Genomic DNA, 23,102 nt, shown 5'->3' with positions numbered 1-23,102 from the left:
AGTCTTGGGGATGGGTTTAATCAAAGTACAGTAAAATTAAACATAAGACTATCATGGATAGTTTGGTAATTCTATATGTATATATATATATATATATTTATATTAAAGAGTATGAAGTTAAATAGGAATGTGGGTATTTTTTCATTAATAAGTAGATTATGTTATTTCCCCTTTTAAAGACACAAATACAAAAATATCATGTAATTACTTGAATATATAAATTTTTTTACTTCCAAAATAACATAGCTCCAAACTCTACTCAATCTTTCTTCAAACTTTAGTCGCTCAATAACTATATATTATTCACCAAATTTATATTATTAAATAAAACTTTTAAGTTATGAATCTAAAACTGAATTTTGCTGAGAAAATTATAAATTTATATCCAATTGCTCTTTTAGTCATTGAATCATTGGTAATGTTATAATTAAATTTAATTTTTTTTTGTTATAATTTAGTGTTGAAACATATAAACTATTTTAAGTTTTGATTTTAAATACAATTATAAAATTTTTAATTAAAAATTATAGAAATTATTTCTGCTTTTTTTCGTATTTTATTTTCCACAATTAAAAATATAAAATAAGTTTAATTGGACAATAAATTATCTGTTATTAACTTTTTAAATCAAAGAATAAAATTAATGTCTTAATACTTTACATGGTTAATTTTTAATTATCTATAAATTCTGAAATTATACTCTTTATTTACATAACACCGAATACAAATCTAGTTATAACAAAAAAGTAACTTCATTGCAATATAAGATATATATATATATATATATACACACACATGTATCTCATATTTCGTGACAAAATTAATAACTTTCTCTGTCATTTAAATGCTACTTTGAAAAAATTAAATGCTAGGTTTGCCATCATTTAATTTCCTTTCAACAATTTTTCCCATGTATTACCGTCTAAATTCTATAACATTATGTAACAATTCAAGATTTATAGTTCAATTTTTAATTACTTTATATTAAATGTCAAATTTTTAATTGAGAGAGAAAAAATTATAGAATTTTAATTATAAAAAAAAAACCAAAAAAAAATTTAAAATAACAATTATTTAAGATGGAAAATAAGAATATGGTAAGGTTATAATTATTTAGTCATAACTATGAGATCTTATAAGTTCTCAGAAACATTAATATAAAATTAATCTCTTCATGTCCAAACACTGAATAAATGGCAGACCATGAAATGACTCATTCCATCTTTTCCTACCTATTTTAGCTTCAGAAAATATCATTTTTTTATTTAAGAAAATCACTTTTTAACCATGAATTCAAGAATCTAAATTCTCATCTTCATATGAGAACCTATATATATATATATACATACATACACATATGCACACACATATATAATATCAGAAAAGGAAATTTCTAGGGTATGAAAGAGCTAACGAGCTCAGACGTCGTTTATACATATATAGAGACAGCAAAGTTCTATATATGATGGATGACTACAAGGCCTTATATATTTTATATTATATTTAAAGTTATAAGCTAATAAAAGAATATGACATTACATCTGGTGATTTAATATTAATTAATTAATTAGTTCATTGATTATTTCATATAATTTCATGTATAATCCCCATTAAATCATCGTGCTCACTGTATTTATTTTAAGTTAAAAAGAATATTTTTTTTTTAAAAAAAAAAAAGAAAAACAAAGATGAGTTTATTAAATTTTACAAAATTTGATTGTCTCTAGTTAAAATTTTGTTAAAAAATTAGAAAAATAAAATTTATAGTAGACCAGCATATTAATGCAGTTTAATAATTTATTTATGTTCGTGAAATATTAAATAATATAAATAAAATAATAATTGGTTAAATTATGAACATAAAAATTCATAATTATTAAAAACTTATACGCACAAATAATTAGAATATAAAAATTGCCCGGAGTTAAAATTCTTCGATGGCTTTATTTACACAAAGCAATTAATCCTTCACATTCATATTTCTCCATCAAAGTGTTTAAACCTGATTAATGCATTTGTTGGCTCCATGCATAAGACAATTAAGCCTTGATCCTCATATTTCTTTGTCAACTCCATTAAAATGAAGCTACAAACAAAACTTAAATATATATATATATATATATATATATATATATATATGCACACACACAGATACATATGCTGGCCTTTGGATGTGGAGTGGGGTACTACTCTTGAAAAACCAACTTCATCAATTGGCTCCTGTTTAATTATTTCAGTCATTACTCACTATACACTGACATGTGCATAAAGAGATATATACATACATAGATATATCTGTGTGTTGTGTGACGTGAAGATCACAGACGAAACAGAGAGAAAGAGAAAGAGAAAGAGAAAGATGAACATGAACATGGCTTTTCTTTATATCTGGAAACTTCACTCTTTTAAAAGAACCCTCATGGATTTTGTATGGTACCCTATAAATACGTACAAATATACATTTTCATGATGACCGAGTTTTGTGTTAGTATAAATAAATTACTCCCAGACAAGGACTCGTCCGTACAAAAAGGAAGAAGTAAAGAAGCTTCCCTCATCAGAAGAAACCAAGCAAATGGGGGACAAATTGCAGTCATCATTGTAAACCCAAAAAGATAATATATACTGAGACATACATATATCCATAAATATCTACATACATAAACACTTGTCTTTTCCCGTTGATCTCTCTGAGCTCGCCATTGCTTTCTGTTTCCTCTTTCGTGAAGCCTGAACCGAGATTGCTTGTCTCGTTGCGTGGAGACAGTTTAGCCATTAGCAGTCAACGTAAAGGATACTACAATGTATACATACATATATAATATAGTGGAAAATTTAAGTTAAGGGAAGTCAGCTTTTTTAAAGGTGGTGTTGAGGATGTGACTAGTTACTGAAGTAACAGAGAAGTTATACATGGAACTGCCATTGCTGCTCTTTGTAGAGCAAACCTTGAAAATATGTATATATATATATATATATATCTAGATCATTGAGTCTTTGATTAATTGAGGTAGAGTCCTGTAAATAAATCTCATAAAAATTTTATTCAACTTTTTAAATTGCAGGAGGTTAGAATCAGCCAAAAAGAAATTTAATCTAAATCATATAGGATGTGTATTTGTTTGTTTGGAACATAATTTGGGCTTATTGTGTTGGAAAGCTGCCTTGTTCGATCAAGCTTTTATGTCAGACTTGACACAAAAGCCCAAAACAAGACCAAAATAAAAGCCCATTTGAGGATTATATTGGCTAAGCCTTTAGGCCTGACATTCAAATGGATTTATTTATTTTAATAATATTTACCTATCAAACAGTTTTATTTACTTATAGACTTATATTTTGATCCATTTTTTAATTATAAAATATGACTTGACATTGTAGGACTTCGAGCTTAGCTCCGTCAAATTAGCCTGATGGAAGTTCTTAAGATGTGGGTTCAAAGTTTACTCTCAGGTTTTGGCTATTATAATTTCAAGACAAACGATGATATCCCATATCCCTGTTTATATGATGTTTTTCTCCTTAAATTTCTTTGGGCTTTAACTGAAAAGTCAGACGGAAAGTTGGGCCCCAAAAGCTGCCTAAACTAAATCAAGATTTCTGGAGTCCGCACCTGATGTGCCACACTAATCATGAAGAATATAAGCTACTACTGCGCAGACAATTAAGGAAATCGAAGAACCTTTTAGAAGACCCATTTCAGGAATTATGAATTGGGCTTTAGGGTACCCTGCCTTTTACGAAGACACAGAAAGAAGAGAGCGATAAGAGATTAAGAAGAGGGAAAACATATTCATCGTCCACATATTCTCAATACAGAAAGATTCTCAATACAGAAAGAAAAGAGAGAGAAGAGATAGGAAGAGGGAAAAGATATTGTCAACTCTATAAAAGACAATTAAGGAAAATCGAAGAACCCTTTTAGAAGACCCATTTCAGGAATTATGAATTGGGCTTTAGGGTACCCTACCTTTACGAAGACACAGAAAGAAGAGAGAGATAAGAGATTAAGAAGAGGGAAAACATATTCTCAACTCTACAAAAGACAGTCTCTTTATAAAAACTCCATTGTCAGTTGAAAGAAAAGAGAAACCCACGTTCAACACTTCCCAAACCAAACTCACCCACTGGAAAATCTACCTCCGGCTTATTATTATCATTATTACCCCTCTACCCTTTGCTTCCTAAACTCCGCCGGTTAATTCAGACAAAAAGGGGCCCAAAAACACAGTGCCTCAAAAACTTTGATAGCCTAAATTAAACACTCATTCCATACAACACCCCCCCGGCAGAACTGAGCATTACTTAGTACTTGTAGTTCTTCACATGGAGGCTCTCTGATGCGCCTTCGCCAAGGTTAGCATCGCCCTTGTATGTACCCAGAGTGGCTTCCGAGTTGGCCTTGCACCGGGTAAGGAAAGCAGCTCGAGCATTCTCCACATTCTCCTCCTTTCCAGCCCACGCCTTGAGAGTGCTCTGCTGAAGGGCACGTCCGAATGAGAAGGACAGCGACCATGGCTTCTTCGTCTGGAGCTTGTTCATAGCATTTAGGTTGAGGGTTGCCTCCTCCTCGCTCTGTCCACCAGACAAGAACACAATTGCGGGGACTGCAGCTGGCACAGTGCGCTGCAAGGCCCTGACAGTATACTCAGCAATCACATCCGGTGAAACCTTGGGGGCATCGGATCCGGGTGTCACCATGTTTGGCTTCAAAAGGGTACCTTCGAGCATGACATGATGGTCGTTGAGGGCCTTGTAGCAGGCAGCGAGAACACGTTCGGTGACTGCAGCGCACTTTTCAATGTCATGGGATCCATCAACGAGGATCTCAGGCTCAACAATGGGGACAAGGCCGTTCTCCTGGCAGACAGCAGCGTATCTAGCTAATCCATAGGCATTCTCATGGATGGACAACTCGGAGGGCTCGTTGGCTCCAATTTTGAGTACAGCACGCCATTTGGCAAATCGAGCACCGGCTTCATAGTACTTGGCACATCGCTGGCCAAGTCCATCAAGACCCTGGGTGGTTGTCTCGCCATTGGTGCCAGCAAGCTCCACGGTACCCTTGTCAACCTTAATACCAGGGAGGACTCCACCCTCCTTCAACACATCAACGAATGGCTTGCCTGCACAACAAAATTAGTTAGAGACCGCCATTAGCTGAGTGCTGCATCACTCATAACAGCAAAAAATCATATACACATGGACATTGCAACAACCTGAGGCAGTCTTCTGGTACAGGGTTTCCTCGAAGAGGATGACTCCGCTCAGGTATTGGAGAGCTCCAGGAGTGCAGAAAAGGAGCTCACGAAGAGCACGCCTGTTTGATTCAACATTCTCTACATTTATGCTCGAGAGACGCTTCCCAATTGTGCCAGTGGACTCATCAGCAGCAAGGATACCCTTTCCAGGGGTGCCAATGTAGGCAGCATTTTTAGCGAGCTCATCTGCAAAAAAAGAAAAAAAAAAACTCATTAACCCATTATTATTCTGTAAAATTGGCTTTAGACCAGAGACACATCCACATTCTACAACAGGGAACATGCAGTGCAAGACAGAAAGTCCTCGCCGACTGCTAATACCATCCATAGAACTTATTCTTCTAACATGATCCAACCATATGAAACTTACAAATCAGGAAATGATCTCTTGAGCACATCCATTCAATAACATAAATAACGAATTTCATCAGGAAAAAGCGATCGACAACATCGTTTTACCAGACATTCACATACATTCACCTCAATAAACGGTAGATTTCATCATTAAAAGATCCAAAGCATAGAAGAACAAGATCTGTAAAACAAGTAACAGTAACTGGGCTCTCATAGAGAACGACCACAGCCATCGAGGTTGATGGTTAGAGACACATCCACATTCTACAACAGGGAACATGCAGTGCAAGACAGAAAGTCCTCGCCGACTGCTAATACCATCCATAGAACTTATTCTTCTAACATGATCCAACCATATGAAACTTACAAATCAGGAAATGATCTCTTGAGCACATCCATTCAATAACATAAATAACGAATTTCATCAGGAAAAAGTGATCGACAACATCGTTTTACCAGACATTCACATACATTCACCTCAATAAACGGTAGATTTCATCATTAAAAGATCCAAAGCATAGAAGAACAAGATCTGTAAAACAAGTAAAAGTAACTGGGCTCTCATAGAGAACGACCACAGCCATCGAGGTTGATGGTTAGATACGAACACTCGAGTTAGACCTGGTCGTGTCTGTCAGGACCCGAAGAAAAAGATCCATAAACAAATATCGGCTACATAGATCGATCTAAAGTCACAATAGATCGATCTAAAGTCACAAGACTAGCATCAAATCTGGAGGCGACATCAAATCCACGAAGATACAGATCGAAGAAATCGACAATATCAAAGTCGATTTTCACCAAAGACGTACAAACAGGAAAATTGTGCATGGGAATAGCAGAAGCCATAACGAAATTAAATCGGAAAAAGCACTCCAACACATAAATGAATTTTCTCGAAAAGGAGGGGAAAAGAATGTGAACAAGCACAGATCTAAACCGAAATGATGATGGGATTAGTAAAATCTACGAAGCAAATAAAACAGAGAAACCATAGACGAGTAAAAACAACAATTAACATAAAAGAAGAAGCCGAAAATTGAAAAGGCGAAAGAGTAAAGAGAAGAAGAATACCAGCGTATTTGCTCTTGAAGCAAGACATGGTCGATGGAGAGTGAATAGAGAGAGTTAGGAGGTGAGTATTGAGTTGAGAGGGAAAGGGGATTGATTGTATGAAGAGGGGAGGGAAGAGGGGGGGTAGGGTTTTTAAGAGAAGGAAGGCAAGTCGAGAGGAGAGGTATAGAGAAGCATCGAGATTGCCGTTAACTATCTTTCTACCTTTTTTGCAAGGAACAGGGTACCGCCGTTGAATTCCACGTTTCTGTTTGCCAGTTTTCTTTCATCTTTTTACTATTTTGCCCTTCCTTTCTTCGTTTCAATTTTTAGGCTTTTATTAAAATAAAATATTTCTAATTTCTAATAAAGATAATAATAAAACCCATCATTTTATCATTATTATTTTAATTTGAGTTTAGAAATATTTAATTACCGATAATTAATTGGTACTACTGTAAATTTGAAAATAAATAAAATTTAATCTAAAGAAAAAAATAATATAATTGGTTTGGAATTTAGTAACCAAAAATGGCTTAGGAAGAGGAGCATTGGAGTTAACGGAAGGGTAAAATAGAGAATTCAAGAAACACACAGCAAAGCTAAGCAACACGTGTTGCGAGAAAACAGCTGCGCGTAGTTCACGGTTTCAGTTTGGTAAGAAGTAAGAACACGGGATTAGCAAAGGGCTGAAGACTGAAAATACCCAAAAAAATAATAATAATAATTATGAAAAGACGAAAATGACCCAACAACCAACCAACCAAAATCATGTGTGGGGCCGGGAGTGCTTCTTGCGTATTGGGTAGATCAATACCTTTTAAAAAATATTTAAAATATATATTTTGGAAATTTCAAAATAAAATAAATATTTTTCGAATGAGAGGAAAAAAAAGGTATAAAACCGAAACCGAAACGTTGGGCGTTGGATGTCTCATTATAAATTGTAGAGATTTTTTAAGTTTGTGTGTAAATATATTTTTTTAAAAATTATAAACTTCTGGCCGTTGGATGTTTTTATTATAAAATGAAATTTTTTAAAAGATTAAGAAATTACAGGGATTTTTAAAAGTTGTTTTAAATTTAATTAAATTGAAATATTTTATTTCTTTATTTGTTTAATATTCTTCAAATTTCTATAAGTTATAAATAAAATTAAGAAACTTACCACTGCCACCTACCCACCACCCAATATTTCCTACTTTAAAGTCAAAAACAATTTTTCTGAATTATGTATACATATATATATATATATGTTTTTATTTAATTATAATCAGTCAAATATTATATTTATGTATAAACAATTTTAACTGACGGCCGGCCAACTATATTAAAAATATTTGTGTATATATAATAACTCTCGAGTAACATAACAAGTTCAAAAATAACTACTAATTTATTTTGTCAAGTTATCATGCGATGGCCAACTAGGTAGTAATTACCGACCAGATTTCAATATTGACTTGTTGTAGTAGTTGACTGTCATTGTCTATATTAGAGAAAAATATATATAATATTAATCAATATTTCTCAACAAAATAAAAAATAACAAGTCAACATCTACTGCCACTTTGTTGCTTAATATATTTAAAATATAGTAAATAAATTTATATCTAAATCTAAATCCACCAACATATTCATTTTAAACTAATAAAATCTATAAACGAATATATACCTGAATTCATAACGGATAAAATTTTTACGTAATACGGTAAATCTTTTAAATTGACACGTGATCTTTCATTATTTTTTTTATGTTGATGGGATAACAAAAAAAAATAAAATTTATATACAATTTAAAAATCATAATTATTTTTTTATATCGTCAATTTTTATTATATTCATCATAAAATAAAAAATTATAAATATAATATCTGTACATATTATAAATTCATATTTAAATTCAATGTATTAAATCTTTTAAACGGAGCTAATAAATTGATAATTTTTTATATACATCGAAACTCATATTAAGCCTATTTATGGATTAAAAAATCCAACATAATATTATAATTTGATATTATTGAAACTCATATTTGTAGTTTTTTTGCTTTTAATGAAATTTTATTAATGTTATTTAATTTTATGATATTTGTATAAAATTATGAATTACAAAATTTGGTCTTTTTAATCGTAAACTACGAATGTGGTAATATTTGAATTATAATACATTTAAATAATAGATCAAAAAATGAAAAACATTATAATGTCAATAACAATTAAGTCAGGCCCACAATAAAAATTTATGATACCATGTTAGTGCTATATTATAAATATGTCATAAAATTTATCACATTATATTTTAGACCATATATAAATAATTGATAAAAGATTGAGTGATTCTTGACACATAAGTTATAGCATGTAGTAATTGAATATTGGATTTTTTTTATGTATATGGTAATAATTATAAAGTAGGAACATAATTGTGTAGTTGGGGAGAGGAAGAGGGAACGGTGTTCGTTTGAAGAAGAGGGTGAGGAAACGGCATCGTTTGGAGAAGAGGGAGTGGACAACTAGGATGAGGTGAGATAGAGGGCAGGATGAGGGGTATGTGGGATATAAATAGGAGAAGAAAAAGGAAAAAAAAGAGGAAAACAGAAAAGAGGAGTTAGGCGAGGAGAAGGTTCGAGAGAGAAGAGGAGAAAGTTCGAGAGAGAGAGAGGAGCCGGAGCAAGGAGGAACGAGAAGAGAGGGAGCAGGAGAAGGAAGACAGTGACAGTGCAAGCCACGGGAGTGCAGAAAGAAAGATGGAGATGGGAGGTACGGTAAATCTTAAGTCTCAAGTGTATGCTTAGGATGAATATGGAATTATGACTGTAGGTTTGGGAAAATATAGGCATCGATTAGGAAATTGAGTAGAAAACTGTGATACATAGAATAGGCGGGTGGAAATAGACGGGAAGTGTGAAATGAAAGGTGAGTGGAGGTACATGGTGGAGGCCGCAGGAGGAGAGAGAATGAGGAGTTCGGTGAGTGAGAGGAATTCTGTGATTAAAAATGTGTAAGGGAGTTTGTAGGGAGATGAGGTGAATAGGTGTGATTGACGACGGGCAAAAGCGCACAGAATGAGGTAAGTGAAGGGAGGTGAGAAATGTGTGGAGATAGGAGCGGTTAGGGACAGAATAGGCCTAGGAGAGTAGTAGAGGGGGAGCTAGCAGAGGAGGATAGGAAAGGTAGGGTGCTGTGAGAGTTGATACATCTAGTAAGAAAGGATAGGAAGCCGAGGCTATTTGGGGAGGAGTGAATTCAAGGATAGAGACTGTGTTGAGTGCTAATAGAGAAGGTAGGCATGGGGGGTGGAGTGTGTGTATTCTGAAAATTAGGAAGTGGGAAAGAGAGGCCTGTAGTGGGTGTGTGTGAGGGATTGGAATAGAGGTGTATTAGTGTGGATGTGTTGTGTGCGGGTATAAGTTGCATGTGCATATAGAGGTTAGTATAGCTGTTGTAAATTTAGGAATTTGGTAAGTGAGCATTAGGTGTAGGGGTGTACTGGTGTATGAGTGCTAAGTGTGAGTGTATATCATATGGGGAGACATGTGTAGGTCCTGTACACATGTTAAAAGTATTGAAGAGCTTCAGGACAATGTTGTGGTGTATGAACGGTTTAGAAGGGTATATCAGTAAGGGAAAAAAATCAAGTATGTGAGTCTACTGGGCAATTTGAGTAAGAATTGGATGAGATTGTCTTTGAGGTGGTTGCGCTGGGGGGACGCCAATATTGGTTGTCGCTATCTAGAAAGAGTAAGTTGATCGCCGATAGTGGTGATAATGGGGTTCTCCGATGGGTAAGGCGTTGGGTCGTCGATATTGGTGACGGAAGAAAATAGTATTGGTGTGTGTGTGTGGCCTGTTAGGAGTCAAGATATATAAGGTTCATTGATGGTCGTCGATACTGGTGACGGATGCGAATGTTTGTACGGTTGAGTGGCCTAGCCCGGTCGAGGGGGTGATGTCGGAGGACGGTCACGCCTAGCATGAGTGACACTTAAAATACCGGGGGATAGGTTAATATCCTGTGTAGTTAAATGGTAGTAATAAAGTATGACTTAGGCTACGGAAAGGGAAAACATATAAAAATGGGATTTTAAATTAGTTTTGCATATGATACTTGTAATTTAATTTTTATTGTACTGAGTTATATGTGGTCACTCTTTATTATTTACGGATGAAGTAGGAATGGAGTCAGGATCGGAGTTGCTAGTTTCTGAGCCTAACCTATAGAGTAACAGTGCAAGGATTTCTACTAGTAAAATTGAGTGTGTAAGAAGTTAGTAGTAGCATAGGTTGTGTGTCTGTTGGGGATGTATGAGGTTGTATTTCACTGTAATGTCACATTTATAGTTGAAGGTTTATATTTGACATTGAGCAATAGATTGTGATAGTTTCTTTTCTATATGTGCGACTGATTTGAAATGAGTTTTTAATATTTGGCCATTGAAGTGTTTGAGACTACGCCGTTAAAAAGAAAAAAAACAAAGCGTTACATAGCATAATTAAATGCTCTATATGGACTATTCTTTATTCGAATCCTAAAGTGTTTTAATTTGATAAAACTAAGAGTTATATAATCCAAATTGTTATAATAAATTTAATCTTCATTGAAAGTGTAACTTGCTATAAAATCATGAATTTAGGTTTTATATGTTATATTAGCAACAACTTATACGTGATGCACTTATCATTTACAATATTAACTCTCTCTCTCTCTCTCTCTCTCTATATATATATATATATATATATTATTAGTACCTGATTAAGTTATAGGGGCATAAAGTCACATTCCACAACTTGCTTTATAGAATATAGTAATTTTAATTAAATAAAGCATCTCATGGTCAGCCTCCAGCATGAAGCGTGGATCCAACGCAAATCAAAAGAATAACGCTAGCTAGCAAATGTTCTATATCTTAATATATTAATCTAATACAAAAAAAGACTATTTATATATATATGCTAGAATTAACTAATTTATATTCGATAATATATATGGTACGTATTTAATTAAAGCAATAAAATAAATCAATTAAAAATATGAATAATTAGGTATGTTTATTTATATTCTAATAATACCATACTGTATATAGTTAAGGTGCCACTTGAGAGATGACTTATTAACTTTATTATATGTGTATATGATGTACACTGGGAAGTAGACTTAATATAAAACATTAATTCATGGAGGCCCGTGCTTCATGAAACATGCAAAATGGAGGCATGAATAATGACCTTATTTGTTTGTGATATCACCTAAAACTGCAAAAAATGTATAATTAAATAGTTAACAAATAATAAAATAAATAAAAAATACACACACACACATATACACATATATATATATATTAACGTGAAGGGATATATATATATATATATTGATTCAAAAGAAATCTCGACACAGTCATTTTTATATAACAACTCATTCTAGTAGTTTATCTTTTTTTTTTTTTTTTTCACGTCAAATTTTTATTTTTTTTTGTTAAAAAATTGGTACTAATTTTAATAGCAAGCAATAGAATAAGATGTTTGTTTTTCTGTTCAAGATCTTTAGTTGTTGATGTCTTTTGTTTTCTTCCATATGCTATTAAAGTTTCAGATAATTTTTACTGTAACGGCTCTTGAACCATAAAGAAAATAAAGTATGAATATAATGCGGAAGCGAAATAATAAATTAGGGTTTACATTCCTTACACAATAATTCGGGATATCTAATAGGGCTACGGAAATAATCATTTTAAAAGAACAACTAATAATCAAAGAAATAAATAAAAGTAAACAAACTGAACGTCCTACTTGATATTCTCTTGTGGATCGGGCTCTAGATTTTGGTCCTTTTGATCTGAAATACTTAATGAAAGAGTGAAATACACTAATCCAGTAAGAATATCACGTTACTCACTGACACATAAATAAAAATCGGTAGAAATCATGAAAAATAATTAATAGAACTCTTAATTTAAATAAATTCATTTATCATAACTAAAATCATTTATTATACACTTACCGTAGTGAAATTTTCAAAATCGACCTATAGTGTCAATAGCATAAACAATATCATATTTTCATATTCAATCAGTCGGAACAATAACTTTCTCATTTATCAGTCTACTGGTATCCATAGGGGTCCATAAAGATGTCTCTACTACGCATAAACTATTTTTCAATATTTTCAACTAACAAGCCGTCCCCATACCCCGTCCGGTATGAGTGTCAAGAAATAACATCCCTCAATACCCCGTCTGGTATAAAGATAAAATGGGTCAACCACATACTCCGTCCTGTATGAGGCAACGTTCACGGTAAGGTTCCCTATGTACCCAGTCCGTCCACCATCTCCCAAGATATTCAGTAAGGCTGTCATTCATCCATTCACTTAATCAAACGATTTTCCATTTACCTTTGATTTACAGTTTTCCAATTAACTATAAATCACGTAAAGCAAGTAAAGAATGCATCAAGAAAAAACAATCGAATTATCATATCAATTCTAGTATATTATCATGCATTCGAAACCGTAAAATCAATCAATCAGTGAAACATGGTAAACAGTAATAAATAATCGGTTTCGCCTCTATTATTAACATTTTATTATCGATATTTCTAAATTACGCAAAATATTATATTATTCATAATTAAACTTCAATTTCAAAACCGAGAATAATGTGAGAAATTCTTACGCAAATTAATGACCGAGATGCTAAACTTTCAGTCGCGCCTACTGGTGGTTCCCGAGTTCCCTAAATTTTCTTTCGGGATTAAAACACATTTGAAGTACCTAAAAATATCCACACAAAAAACCAAAAATCAGTGTTAAAAATCCCTTTTGGCCAATTTTGGAATTCTGGTATGGCGGCTCCGCCATGCTCCGACGACGGCATCGCTGCCCGCGGCAGCAGTTTGCCTCGGGTTGGCCATTTTCGACCGATTTTGTACCCATCCCTGCAAGAAGATATGTTAACGGGACTCGATTGATTGAAAAAAGTAGAAAAACCGAAGCTTACTGGCGGCGGAGTTTTCCGTTGCGGTAGCTCCGCTGGTTCACCTTCGCGGTTGAGTGTTTTGCTTCGGCCAACTTACAGAAAAAGGAATGGTGATTAACAATGGTAAAAAAATTACACAAAACAGGAATCGGGAAGGATCTCATCGGATGCTGTTTTTATTTTTTTCTCACGGCGGCGTCGCCTGGCTTTACTCGCAATTTTCGGCTCATCTACAGTTCTTTTGCTATGATTTGTCCATGAGGGTGTTAAAAATCGAATTTCGAGCAAATGGAGAAAATTTTACCTTTTTTTGTGGTCGTAAGTGGCTCCGGCACGACGATCGGCTTCCTTTCTAGCGACTGCCTCTTCTTCTCCGGTGGGGGGATTTTGGCAGCTAGGTTAGGGTTTGGTGTGAATATGGGTATTTATATCCGTTTTCTTTTAATTTGGATCGTCCATCGTATTTGATTTGGACCGTCCGATCACGTTTAAATAGGAAGTGAATCTGGACTGTCCATCACAATTTGATATAGGCTGTCGGATAGTGTTTAAATAAGAAGTGGATCTATGTTGTTCATCGCGTTTAATCGCTACCGTCCGATCGCGTTTGAGGAGGAAACAGATTCGGACCCTCCACGTGCGCGGGAATAAATCTGGACCGTCCGATCGCGGGCACGCAAATCACCAACATGGCCTCCCGAATGGCACCGCATCAGCGTGCCTTACCACACGGCGCGCTCTAGTTCATCAGGGTTGCTGACGGGGCATCCCACGTAGTACATTTTTTTCTAAATGATGTTTTAACCCCCAAGTTTTCGATTTTTCTTTCAAAACACCCCCATAATATAAATTTTCACCAATTTTTCTCGAAATTATTTTCAATTTCATCCCCTACCTAATTTTTTTCATTTTCACATTAAATAAAAATTCAAAAAAATTAAAAATTATATTTCTATATTAATTTTAAATTTATTAAAATTAATTTAAGGGTATTACATTTACACTCCAAGATTTAAGTCTATTTATGGTTGAACTCAACGTGAGAGAGAAAATTGTAATATTTTTTTTTAATGTTATCTTTTTCTTTAATTATTTTTTACAGAAACAATTTTTAATCCCTTAATGTCCATCAAGAGTTATATATTTTTACAAAAAAGTTCATCCCCTATAAACTTGCGATGAATTTTTACAAATATAATTTTTACAAATGGTGTTATTGACATTTCTAATTTTACGCAACATTCATAAAAATATATTTTCGCATTTATAGAACTAAATTTAAGAATAAAACGAATTAAATTAGAGAATAAATAAAAAAAATGTAAAGTTTTACAATTTAATTTTATAATAATTAGTTTTAAAAATGTATTTATGATTTTTGCCTTACTGGGCTGAGAAACGTAATGTGTATGAGTAAAAAGCCCATTCAATTGTAAAACAAAAACATTACAAGGCCTGCTTTCTCCTTTTCTCATATGTATACAGACCTCTGTGACTCTTAAGCTCTCAAAGGGTCTGATTTTTTATTTAAATAAAATAAAATAAAAATAAATAAATAAATAAAGGGACGAAAACGACAGCGTATTATGAAAGAAAATTAAATGAAAGGGACATTTAACTTTCTTTGGTGAACAGTGCAACCTTGACAGTTCTAACATAAATGACTTAATTAACTTTATCATGGAATGTCCATGAAACGCCTGCTCATGAAAAGAGCTTCTACAGGATGCCAAATATGGTACCAAATTTACTCGTATCACTTTTTTTATTTTTATAACTCTTTTTATTTCAATTTTATATTATAATAGTTTTTTGTCTAATTATCACGTATAGTATAAGTACATATCAATACGATATTATTATTATTTTTTTAAATGTTCAAAGCCCATATATTTTCACGTTTAGGCCCAAAAAAAAAAACCATCATATTATATACATATATATAATATATATATTCATTGGGAATCAACAACATTTTTCACTATTCATCACAATATCAGTGTCACAATAAGCAATAGTCATTGCCATGGACCCCCCGATTTGAAATGGGACATGAAATCAGATACGTCCTTTTATTTTTGGGCATATATCTCCCACATAATATTCTAAATTTCTCTTCTTATTATTTTCCTCATTTTTCATTTTCACATTATTATTTTGTTGAGGTGAATCGATGTAAAAATGATACGATATGTACGTGTCGTACTTATGTGCACACGCGATATGGCTTACCAATTATTAAAAGATTAGTATGAAGGTAATTAAATGATATCTTAAATTATAATTTTTTTATATATATATTTCATTAATCTGAGGTTTGGTTTATTCTGCGGCACCGAAGCTTACAGTTTTCATTTTTACTGGAGGAGGAAAAGAACTAAAAGCTTTTTTCCAGTTACATAAACTCTGTGGTCGCTGAAAGATGAAGGGAAAAAAGATACTAAACGGAAATCATATTTGCTGAAAAGAAAAAAAACTCCCATGTTTAGAGGGAAATTGAAAGAAGCAAGAGAAAAGTTGCCTTTACAATTGATATATGTAAACCAGGGAGACAAGAATAAATCACTGAACAAATTTCTTATCTTACAAAACCCATTATCTCCCTACTCCCAAGTTAAGCATATCTTTATATTTATATTTTCCCTATAATCATAAGATTAGCCTTTTGTTTTCTTTTCTTTTTCATACAATCAGAAGTAAAAGATTAAATAAACCCATAAAGACATAATAAACTGGAATATTGAACGTGATTTTTTTTTTTTTTTAAAAAAAAAAATTTTAAAATTAAAAAATTTGATTAGCCGGGACTCTTACAGGCACGAATGAGTAATGAAAACTCGGGAGCGGCTCTTTCTCTCTTTTCTTTCTGCTCCTCCAACCACAGCCTGCTATCTAATCCACTCCTTGTCCTGAACATGAAAACAGCACAGCCAGAAGACGACGACGACGACGACGACGTTTCGTTGAAGAACCAGTCATGTACATCCCACATCATGTCCACCAGCAGACCGTCCAAGAATATTGTCTGGTTCCCTCTGAAATTCCACTTCAATTTTCTCTCTTGGAAAACTCTCTTATTATCGATCCACACAGACAAAACCGGGTTCTTCCACGACGATCCTCCGTCTTCTCCGCCGCACCTGATCAATATATCGTGAGCTGCTCCCGTGTCGGAGAACTTGGCTTTTGTTGAATACACAGCATGGCCGGAAAAATGCTCGCTTCTCGAAATTAAGGAGAATTTTGCAGGTGGGTTTTCTGGTTGGAGCATTTTGGCGAACAGTTCATCTTCCTTCATGTCTCCGAGGAGAAGAACAAGCTCTGAATCAACAAAAACAATGAGGTAAAACCTTTTGGATGGTTCGGGTCCATTTTCATAACGAGCAACGGAGAAGTCCCAGAAGATTTCAGCCTTGGAATTGTAAGAATATTGAACGATTTTGCTGCCTTTCTTCTTCGTCAAGTGATGAAAGTTCGCGTTGAATTTTGAGGGAGACGACACGTTGTCGCCGATGTTGATAGCGGCGCCATGGCCGTCGATGTTGCGGCGCCATGCGAGGGTGATAAGAAGCTGCTTCTGAGAGGAGAGTTTGGATTTGTATATACACGTAACTGCATTTGGTATGGAAGGGGGGAGGTTTGGGGGAACACATGCCTGGTTTGAAGGGCCCGAGCAGTATGAATCAGAGACCTTAATGGCGTGTTCACTGTAACATGATGCTATACTCCTCATTTGCAGAAGAAAAGATTTATTACCCAGATGAAAATAATGGAAGATGTTCACCACTTACATACAGACACATAGAAATGATACAATACAATACTATATATATATACATATATGTGTGTGCGCGTGTGTGTGATAGTAAATGGAAGAAGAGAGAAAAGGGAGAGAAGGGTAAACTCTTGTTTTCCGATGAAAGAAGAAATTTAAGAGACTGGTGGGTTACTCTTCCTTCTACACGCTTAATGAAGAAAATGTAAAGATTGAAGTTGACAAAAGAGATCTGTGTTTTCCCATGTGATCTGTCCTTTCATAGGGTTTTAAGAGAATTAAAATTAAAATTAGAGAAAGAAAATATTGAAAACAACCATTAAATTCGATTCTCTCTTAAAATTTTTTTTTCCGCCATGAGAGTCGAAAACTTTCTTCCCTCTTTTTGCCAGTTCATTTGCATTTATTTAATGATATATATATATATATATATATATATACATGCTTATAAAACGGACTAATAAATTAGTGTTTGACCTTATCCCACACTAAAATTAAAAAAAAAAAAAAAAAAAAAGTAACATCAAACTTGGCTTTAGTTTTTGCATTATACCGAACATGTAACTATTTATTGGTTCCGGCGAATTAATATTTTATTTGTAAAATTTAGAGTTTGAGATTAAAATAAAAAAGTGGGTCGAATTATTTTATATTTAAAAAATATATAGATAATATAGTGAGAACAGAGGCATTTGGATAACATGTATATAATATGATGGTGATTGTAGGGGCCACTAATTAAAGAGTGTCTTGAGATTCACCTACTACAACTAAAGACAACTATGATTCAAGTATCCTCAATATTTATATTCATTATTAACTCATTAAATTTAATTAACTAAATTAAGCTTCAGTTACAAAACCCTTTTCTTTTCGGTTTTTTATAAGCCTAAATATAATAAATGTAGCAGCAAGGCTTTTTCCCATTCTTAATTCTACATGTATAAGTTAATTAATACTAACTGTGGGTGCATGTGTATACTATAAATAACTTTTAGGTGAAAATTAATTTTATCAGTTTGGAGATTTGGAAGTATCAGGAGGAGGGTATGTGTATATATATATATATATATATACTGACAATTAATTACACGTAATTTGGTACTAACAACTCGGGGAATTAGACAACGACTTTCTGTAATTATATATAAATCTATTGTATATAAAACAGAGACATTGCATGTGAAGGGACTTCAATAATTGATTTTAAAAGTATACTCTTTTTTTTTTTTTTTTTTTTTTTAATGTTACCGGAAAACAGATAACCCGCTTAATTTAATTTTTTGTTTATTTTTAAGAAAATAAATTTCTCATGTTCGATCAATTAATTAATCCTAATTTTAATTTTAGTTTTAGTTTTAATCCTAATTATATGTAATCATTAATTTATGGAAATTAAAAGGGTTATTTCTAATCAGAAATAGTTTACTGTTGTTCATAATTATCCAATGGATGTGATCAATTAACTTTGACATAATATATATATATATTTTTTTCCCCTAAAAAATGTAATGATTTTTATTAAACCTTTTACGAATCTGACAAAAAGAAAAAAACACACAAATCTAAAATTAATTATAACCACGTTCACCAATTTCGATTGTGCCAAGTATATAACGTGTAAAATTCCAAAGTGTACTAGGAGTATTGTAGAAGTAAATATCCATACACATATAAACATATACACACACACACACACACACATGTATATATATATATATGATAACACAACATATTTTCCCTGAGAAGGGAAGCTTGGACTGTCTGCCTCCCCATAATAACCACAAAAACTGTTCCAAGGATGACAGTGTACATGCGCTCTTAGAATCATTATGTTACAGGGTGGTTTTTATTGAATAAAATATCCTACTTTACAATTCTATTTTTCTTTTTTTTTTTCATCTCACTATTTATATGTCCGTAATAGGAAACTAGTGGGTAATTTGTCAATTAGATGGTAATTTTTTGTAAGGACCATTTTAGAGCAACTTTGGTTGGCATTAATGAAATGATGAAGATTGAAAAACACCAGGAATGGCAAAACGGTGCGTCGCATTCAAAAAGCAAAGGAACAGATTGATTGCGTGCAATAATCACAGACAAGAAATTGAAGCAATGGCGGCATCATCAGCAAAGTATCATTCCTTTCTTCTCCTTCCCATTATTTATTCATTTTTTTTTTCTCAGTTTATTAATTAATTAATTAAACTTTGACCAGCTAATTACCAAATTAAAGATTCCCATTTGCATCTTCAGTTAAATTTTTTTTTTTTATTATTCGTCAGTTTTGGAATATGCACGTACTGCTTTGTTAGTTCTTTATTGTTATTATTATTTTTTAAATACAATTAATGCTTATTAAATTTAAATAATTAAGAAGCCAGCAGTTTGGAAATTACCCAGAAGATGGTAATAAAGAATATTCTGAATTATATTAAAAAAAAAATATCCCACCTTTGTTTTAATATATTTTCTTCATTCTCTCTCTTATTTTGTCCTTTTTAATCACATTCAGGATCAGTTATACACTTCTTTCAGTTCCCCAGTTCCACTTTTAACCTACCTAAAGTTCCAAGATATGTGTGTGTGTGTTATAGAGGTTTTGAATTTGGCGAACCCTAATGCTGTATACGTTCGCAAAGTACGACTAGATTGCAAATGTTAACCAAATAGGAGGCAATGAAGAGAGTATATATCTTGGTATATAAGCAACAGACCATTTTCATGTTAGAAAACTTTACTTTTCTTACATAAGTACGTACATATATATATATCATTCATATGTATGTACGTACTGTGATGAGAACTAAGAAAGTAAGGACAAACTCCAGCATTGTGAGAACACCGAATGAATCATTTGACGTAAGAATTTCATATACAACTCTGCAAGGAAACACGAAAAACAACAGACAATCCGGAAGGAAATCATAGACTTCAGTACTAAGCAATAAAAGAGACATATCTCTCTCTCTCTGTGTACGTGTGTGTGTATACACATACACCACGTATTGTGTATTGTAAATCTATAATCTGTATTTATTATACATGTTAGGGAACAAGTAGTGGATTATGCTTGTTTCCCAGTAGCCCACAATTGAAGCTCTTTCAAGTATTCCTGCAAACGTCAATGACTATACATATATGTAATATAATTATTGGATTAGGCTTGTTTCCCAGATTGAGACGAACGATGGGCTGATAAGCAACAATTATTGGATTGGGCTTGTCATAAAGCTTGAATTAGACCACCCTATATAATCTGCCAAAATAGATGGTTTTGGACTTGTAGTATATATATATATATATATATATATGTAAAAATAATATTTCAAAATTAAGATAAAATTTGACAATAAACAATTTTTAATAAACTAAAAACAAACTAAAACCATGGATTGTTTTGATTTTCCAAATTGTCTAAATTTTTTAATTAAAAATGAAATAGAAAGTTAAGGTTGATCACGTGAGGTGAGGCACGTGAAGTGAGAACTATTCGAAAGTCTGCTCTCTGGACAAGTACGGATCCTATTTTGTTGGTTGTAACCTGTAAATTAAAATTTACAAATTTTAAATTTTAGTTTTATAATTTTCTAACGTAAATTTAATTTTTATTTTTTTATATTTACAGAATTTATCAACTAATGCGCGCTCGTGAAACATCTCCACTTTAGATCAAACTGGGCCCACCTTAGAAACAACAAAAATAAAAAAGATCACGTTGATCTGACCCCCCACACAAACCCACTGTCCAGTCAAACCCCACTTACACCAAGCAATATGTCATCCATGACGTCATCAAAATTAAAATATATAGTGAAGGATAAAATAAAATAAAATAAGTAGAACTTATCTCAGTCAACATTATCTACTGCTCATCTCAATGGATCGAAAACTAGCTGACCCGAGATCCTTATAAGGGCCGGGTGATAACCCGTTTTCTTCCTCCAACACCCCTTTCATCCATCTCCTCCTCCTCCACATCTTGTAGCTTCCCAACCCGATTGCCAGAATCAATAACGCTACGAGCCCAGTTAATAACCCAGTTCTGACTCCGAAACCCGATTCCATTTTCTTTTTCCTTGTACCCTCCCGCACCTTAAAATAACCCACTTTACTCTGGTCCCCAACGCCCACCATGGTTTGCGTCGGATAATCCACCAAGTAACAAAACCTGGATGCGTTGTTATACACTGCACTCCAACAGCTACAGTTCCTTTCGCACATGGCTTCGCACAACTCGTGCGACGACGTCGTTTCGTAGCCCATCAGCTCCTTGAACGGTAACTCCACGCCTTTCCTTCTCACCACCCGAAACTGGCTTTTCGAGATATCTCCGCAAAAGTCTCCATAAGCAGTTGCAGAGCACTCGCCGGATCGAAATTCAGTCTGATTGTCCAGACATGAACAGCCTGACCCGGGCGTGCACAAACCGTATGAACCGCATGAAGACGGCAACTCGCAAGCGCCAGTGATCGCCTGGTAATCCAGAACCCAGTTAGACCCGTCCCAGTAGTACGCTTTCAAGTTCCCGTCCGGTTCTAACCGGAGAATGAGAAGCGCGTTGAATGGTTGTTGAAAGCTGTTAAATGGCTGCACGTCTACGGGAGCAGTACCTGTTTGGTACATACCCAGGTAGCCGTTTGAGTTGACTAAAGCGTAAATCGGACCTTGCCCTTCTACGATCTCCGCTTTGACTTCCATTGCTCTGTGCTTCCAATAAATTTGATTTGAGTTTTCATTGAACTTTGCGTATAAGCCCATGTAATCTTCACCTAGACGCATGGAATATAGCCCATTCGACGAGACTAGAGTCATGGCAGATGTAAAATTCTGGTTCGCCACGAGGATATTCGTGGGAAAGTCAAAGCTTTGCCAGACGACGGTGGGGGACTTTCCGACCTTCTGTATTTGCAGATTCGAATCGTTTAAGAGGACAACGCGATCCCCCTCCGTCCCAGTTGTCCAAAATATCCCGGTGGTTTTGTCGGCGATTACCAAACTGCCGTTGAAGGATAACTGGGTACGGTCCGACCATCGGGCTAAGCTGGTTGGGTTGGCGACCCAGAAATTTTCAGAGGAAGCAGCATGGAGAATCACAAGGGCGAGTTGGGTCCGATTGATACGGAGGAAACCAAACGAGAAATTACCTGTGGAGTCTACCAGGAGAGACTGAAATGAAGAGATTGATGGGTCGGGTGTGGCCTTGAAACCATTGATGAGCTCGTGGCCGGCCGTGGCTGCTTCAGTGCATGGTCCCGTGCATCCATAAGCAACACATATTGCGAGAATGAGGAAGCGAGTTGTACCATCTGTGCTTATCACCGAGTAGATGGAGATTCTCATTTTGCTAGAGAAGACGGTTGAAAAAAGAAATAATGGCAGATTGGTAAATGGAGAAAACTAGTATTGCTCATTGATCAAAAAGGTAGGAGAGCTATTGCCATTATCATATATAAAAAGTCTAATTTATACATTGATCGGATACAGATATATACTGAATATATATAGTCTCACAGAATATCACCACCTTGTATATTATATTATATATGGGTATAACCTTTTGCATTGGGCTGTTCTAGCTGAGCCGAGAATTGCATTTTCAATTTTCGAAGCCTCCTGTGATATATTTAAATATTTTATTGTTCGAGTTTGACTAAGCTGATCGAGCAGGGTTGTAAAAAG

At 34.0% G+C, this 23,102-nt stretch overlaps 3 protein-coding genes across 3 annotated transcripts; all 3 read right to left on the bottom strand.

Moving 5' to 3' along the window:
• Positions 1 to 4,035: 4,035 nt before the first annotated feature.
• Positions 4,036 to 6,850, bottom strand: LOC148252804 (fructose-bisphosphate aldolase 6, cytosolic-like). Its single transcript, XM_088209159.1, has 3 exons — positions 6,690 to 6,850; positions 5,220 to 5,447; positions 4,036 to 5,126 (listed from the first exon to the last, which is right to left on the bottom strand). Exons 1-3 carry the CDS (start codon positions 6,715 to 6,717, stop codon positions 4,306 to 4,308), a joined length of 1,077 nt encoding a protein of 358 aa, XP_088065285.1. The 5' UTR covers positions 6,718 to 6,850; the 3' UTR covers positions 4,036 to 4,305.
• A 9,251-nt stretch (positions 6,851 to 16,101) lies between these two features.
• LOC110822779 (DUF868 family protein, putative (DUF868)) lies at positions 16,102 to 17,789 on the bottom strand. Its single transcript, XM_022052993.2, has one exon. The coding sequence runs from the start codon at positions 17,376 to 17,378 to the stop codon at positions 16,443 to 16,445; it is 936 nt and encodes a 311-aa protein (XP_021908685.2). The 5' UTR covers positions 17,379 to 17,789; the 3' UTR covers positions 16,102 to 16,442.
• A 3,261-nt stretch (positions 17,790 to 21,050) lies between these two features.
• LOC110822847 (D-mannose binding lectin protein with Apple-like carbohydrate-binding domain-containing protein) lies at positions 21,051 to 23,093 on the bottom strand. Its single transcript, XM_022053075.2, has one exon. It carries the CDS (start codon positions 22,761 to 22,763, stop codon positions 21,282 to 21,284), a length of 1,482 nt encoding a protein of 493 aa, XP_021908767.2. The 5' UTR covers positions 22,764 to 23,093; the 3' UTR covers positions 21,051 to 21,281.
• Positions 23,094 to 23,102: the final 9 nt, after the last annotated feature.

Source organism: Carica papaya, chromosome 8 (genome assembly GCF_054855325.1).
Source record: "Carica papaya isolate Zhongbai chromosome 8, ASM5485532v1, whole genome shotgun sequence".
Taxonomy (NCBI): domain Eukaryota; kingdom Viridiplantae; phylum Streptophyta; class Magnoliopsida; order Brassicales; family Caricaceae; genus Carica; species Carica papaya.
This window is presented reverse-complemented; position numbering and strand designations above follow the sequence as displayed.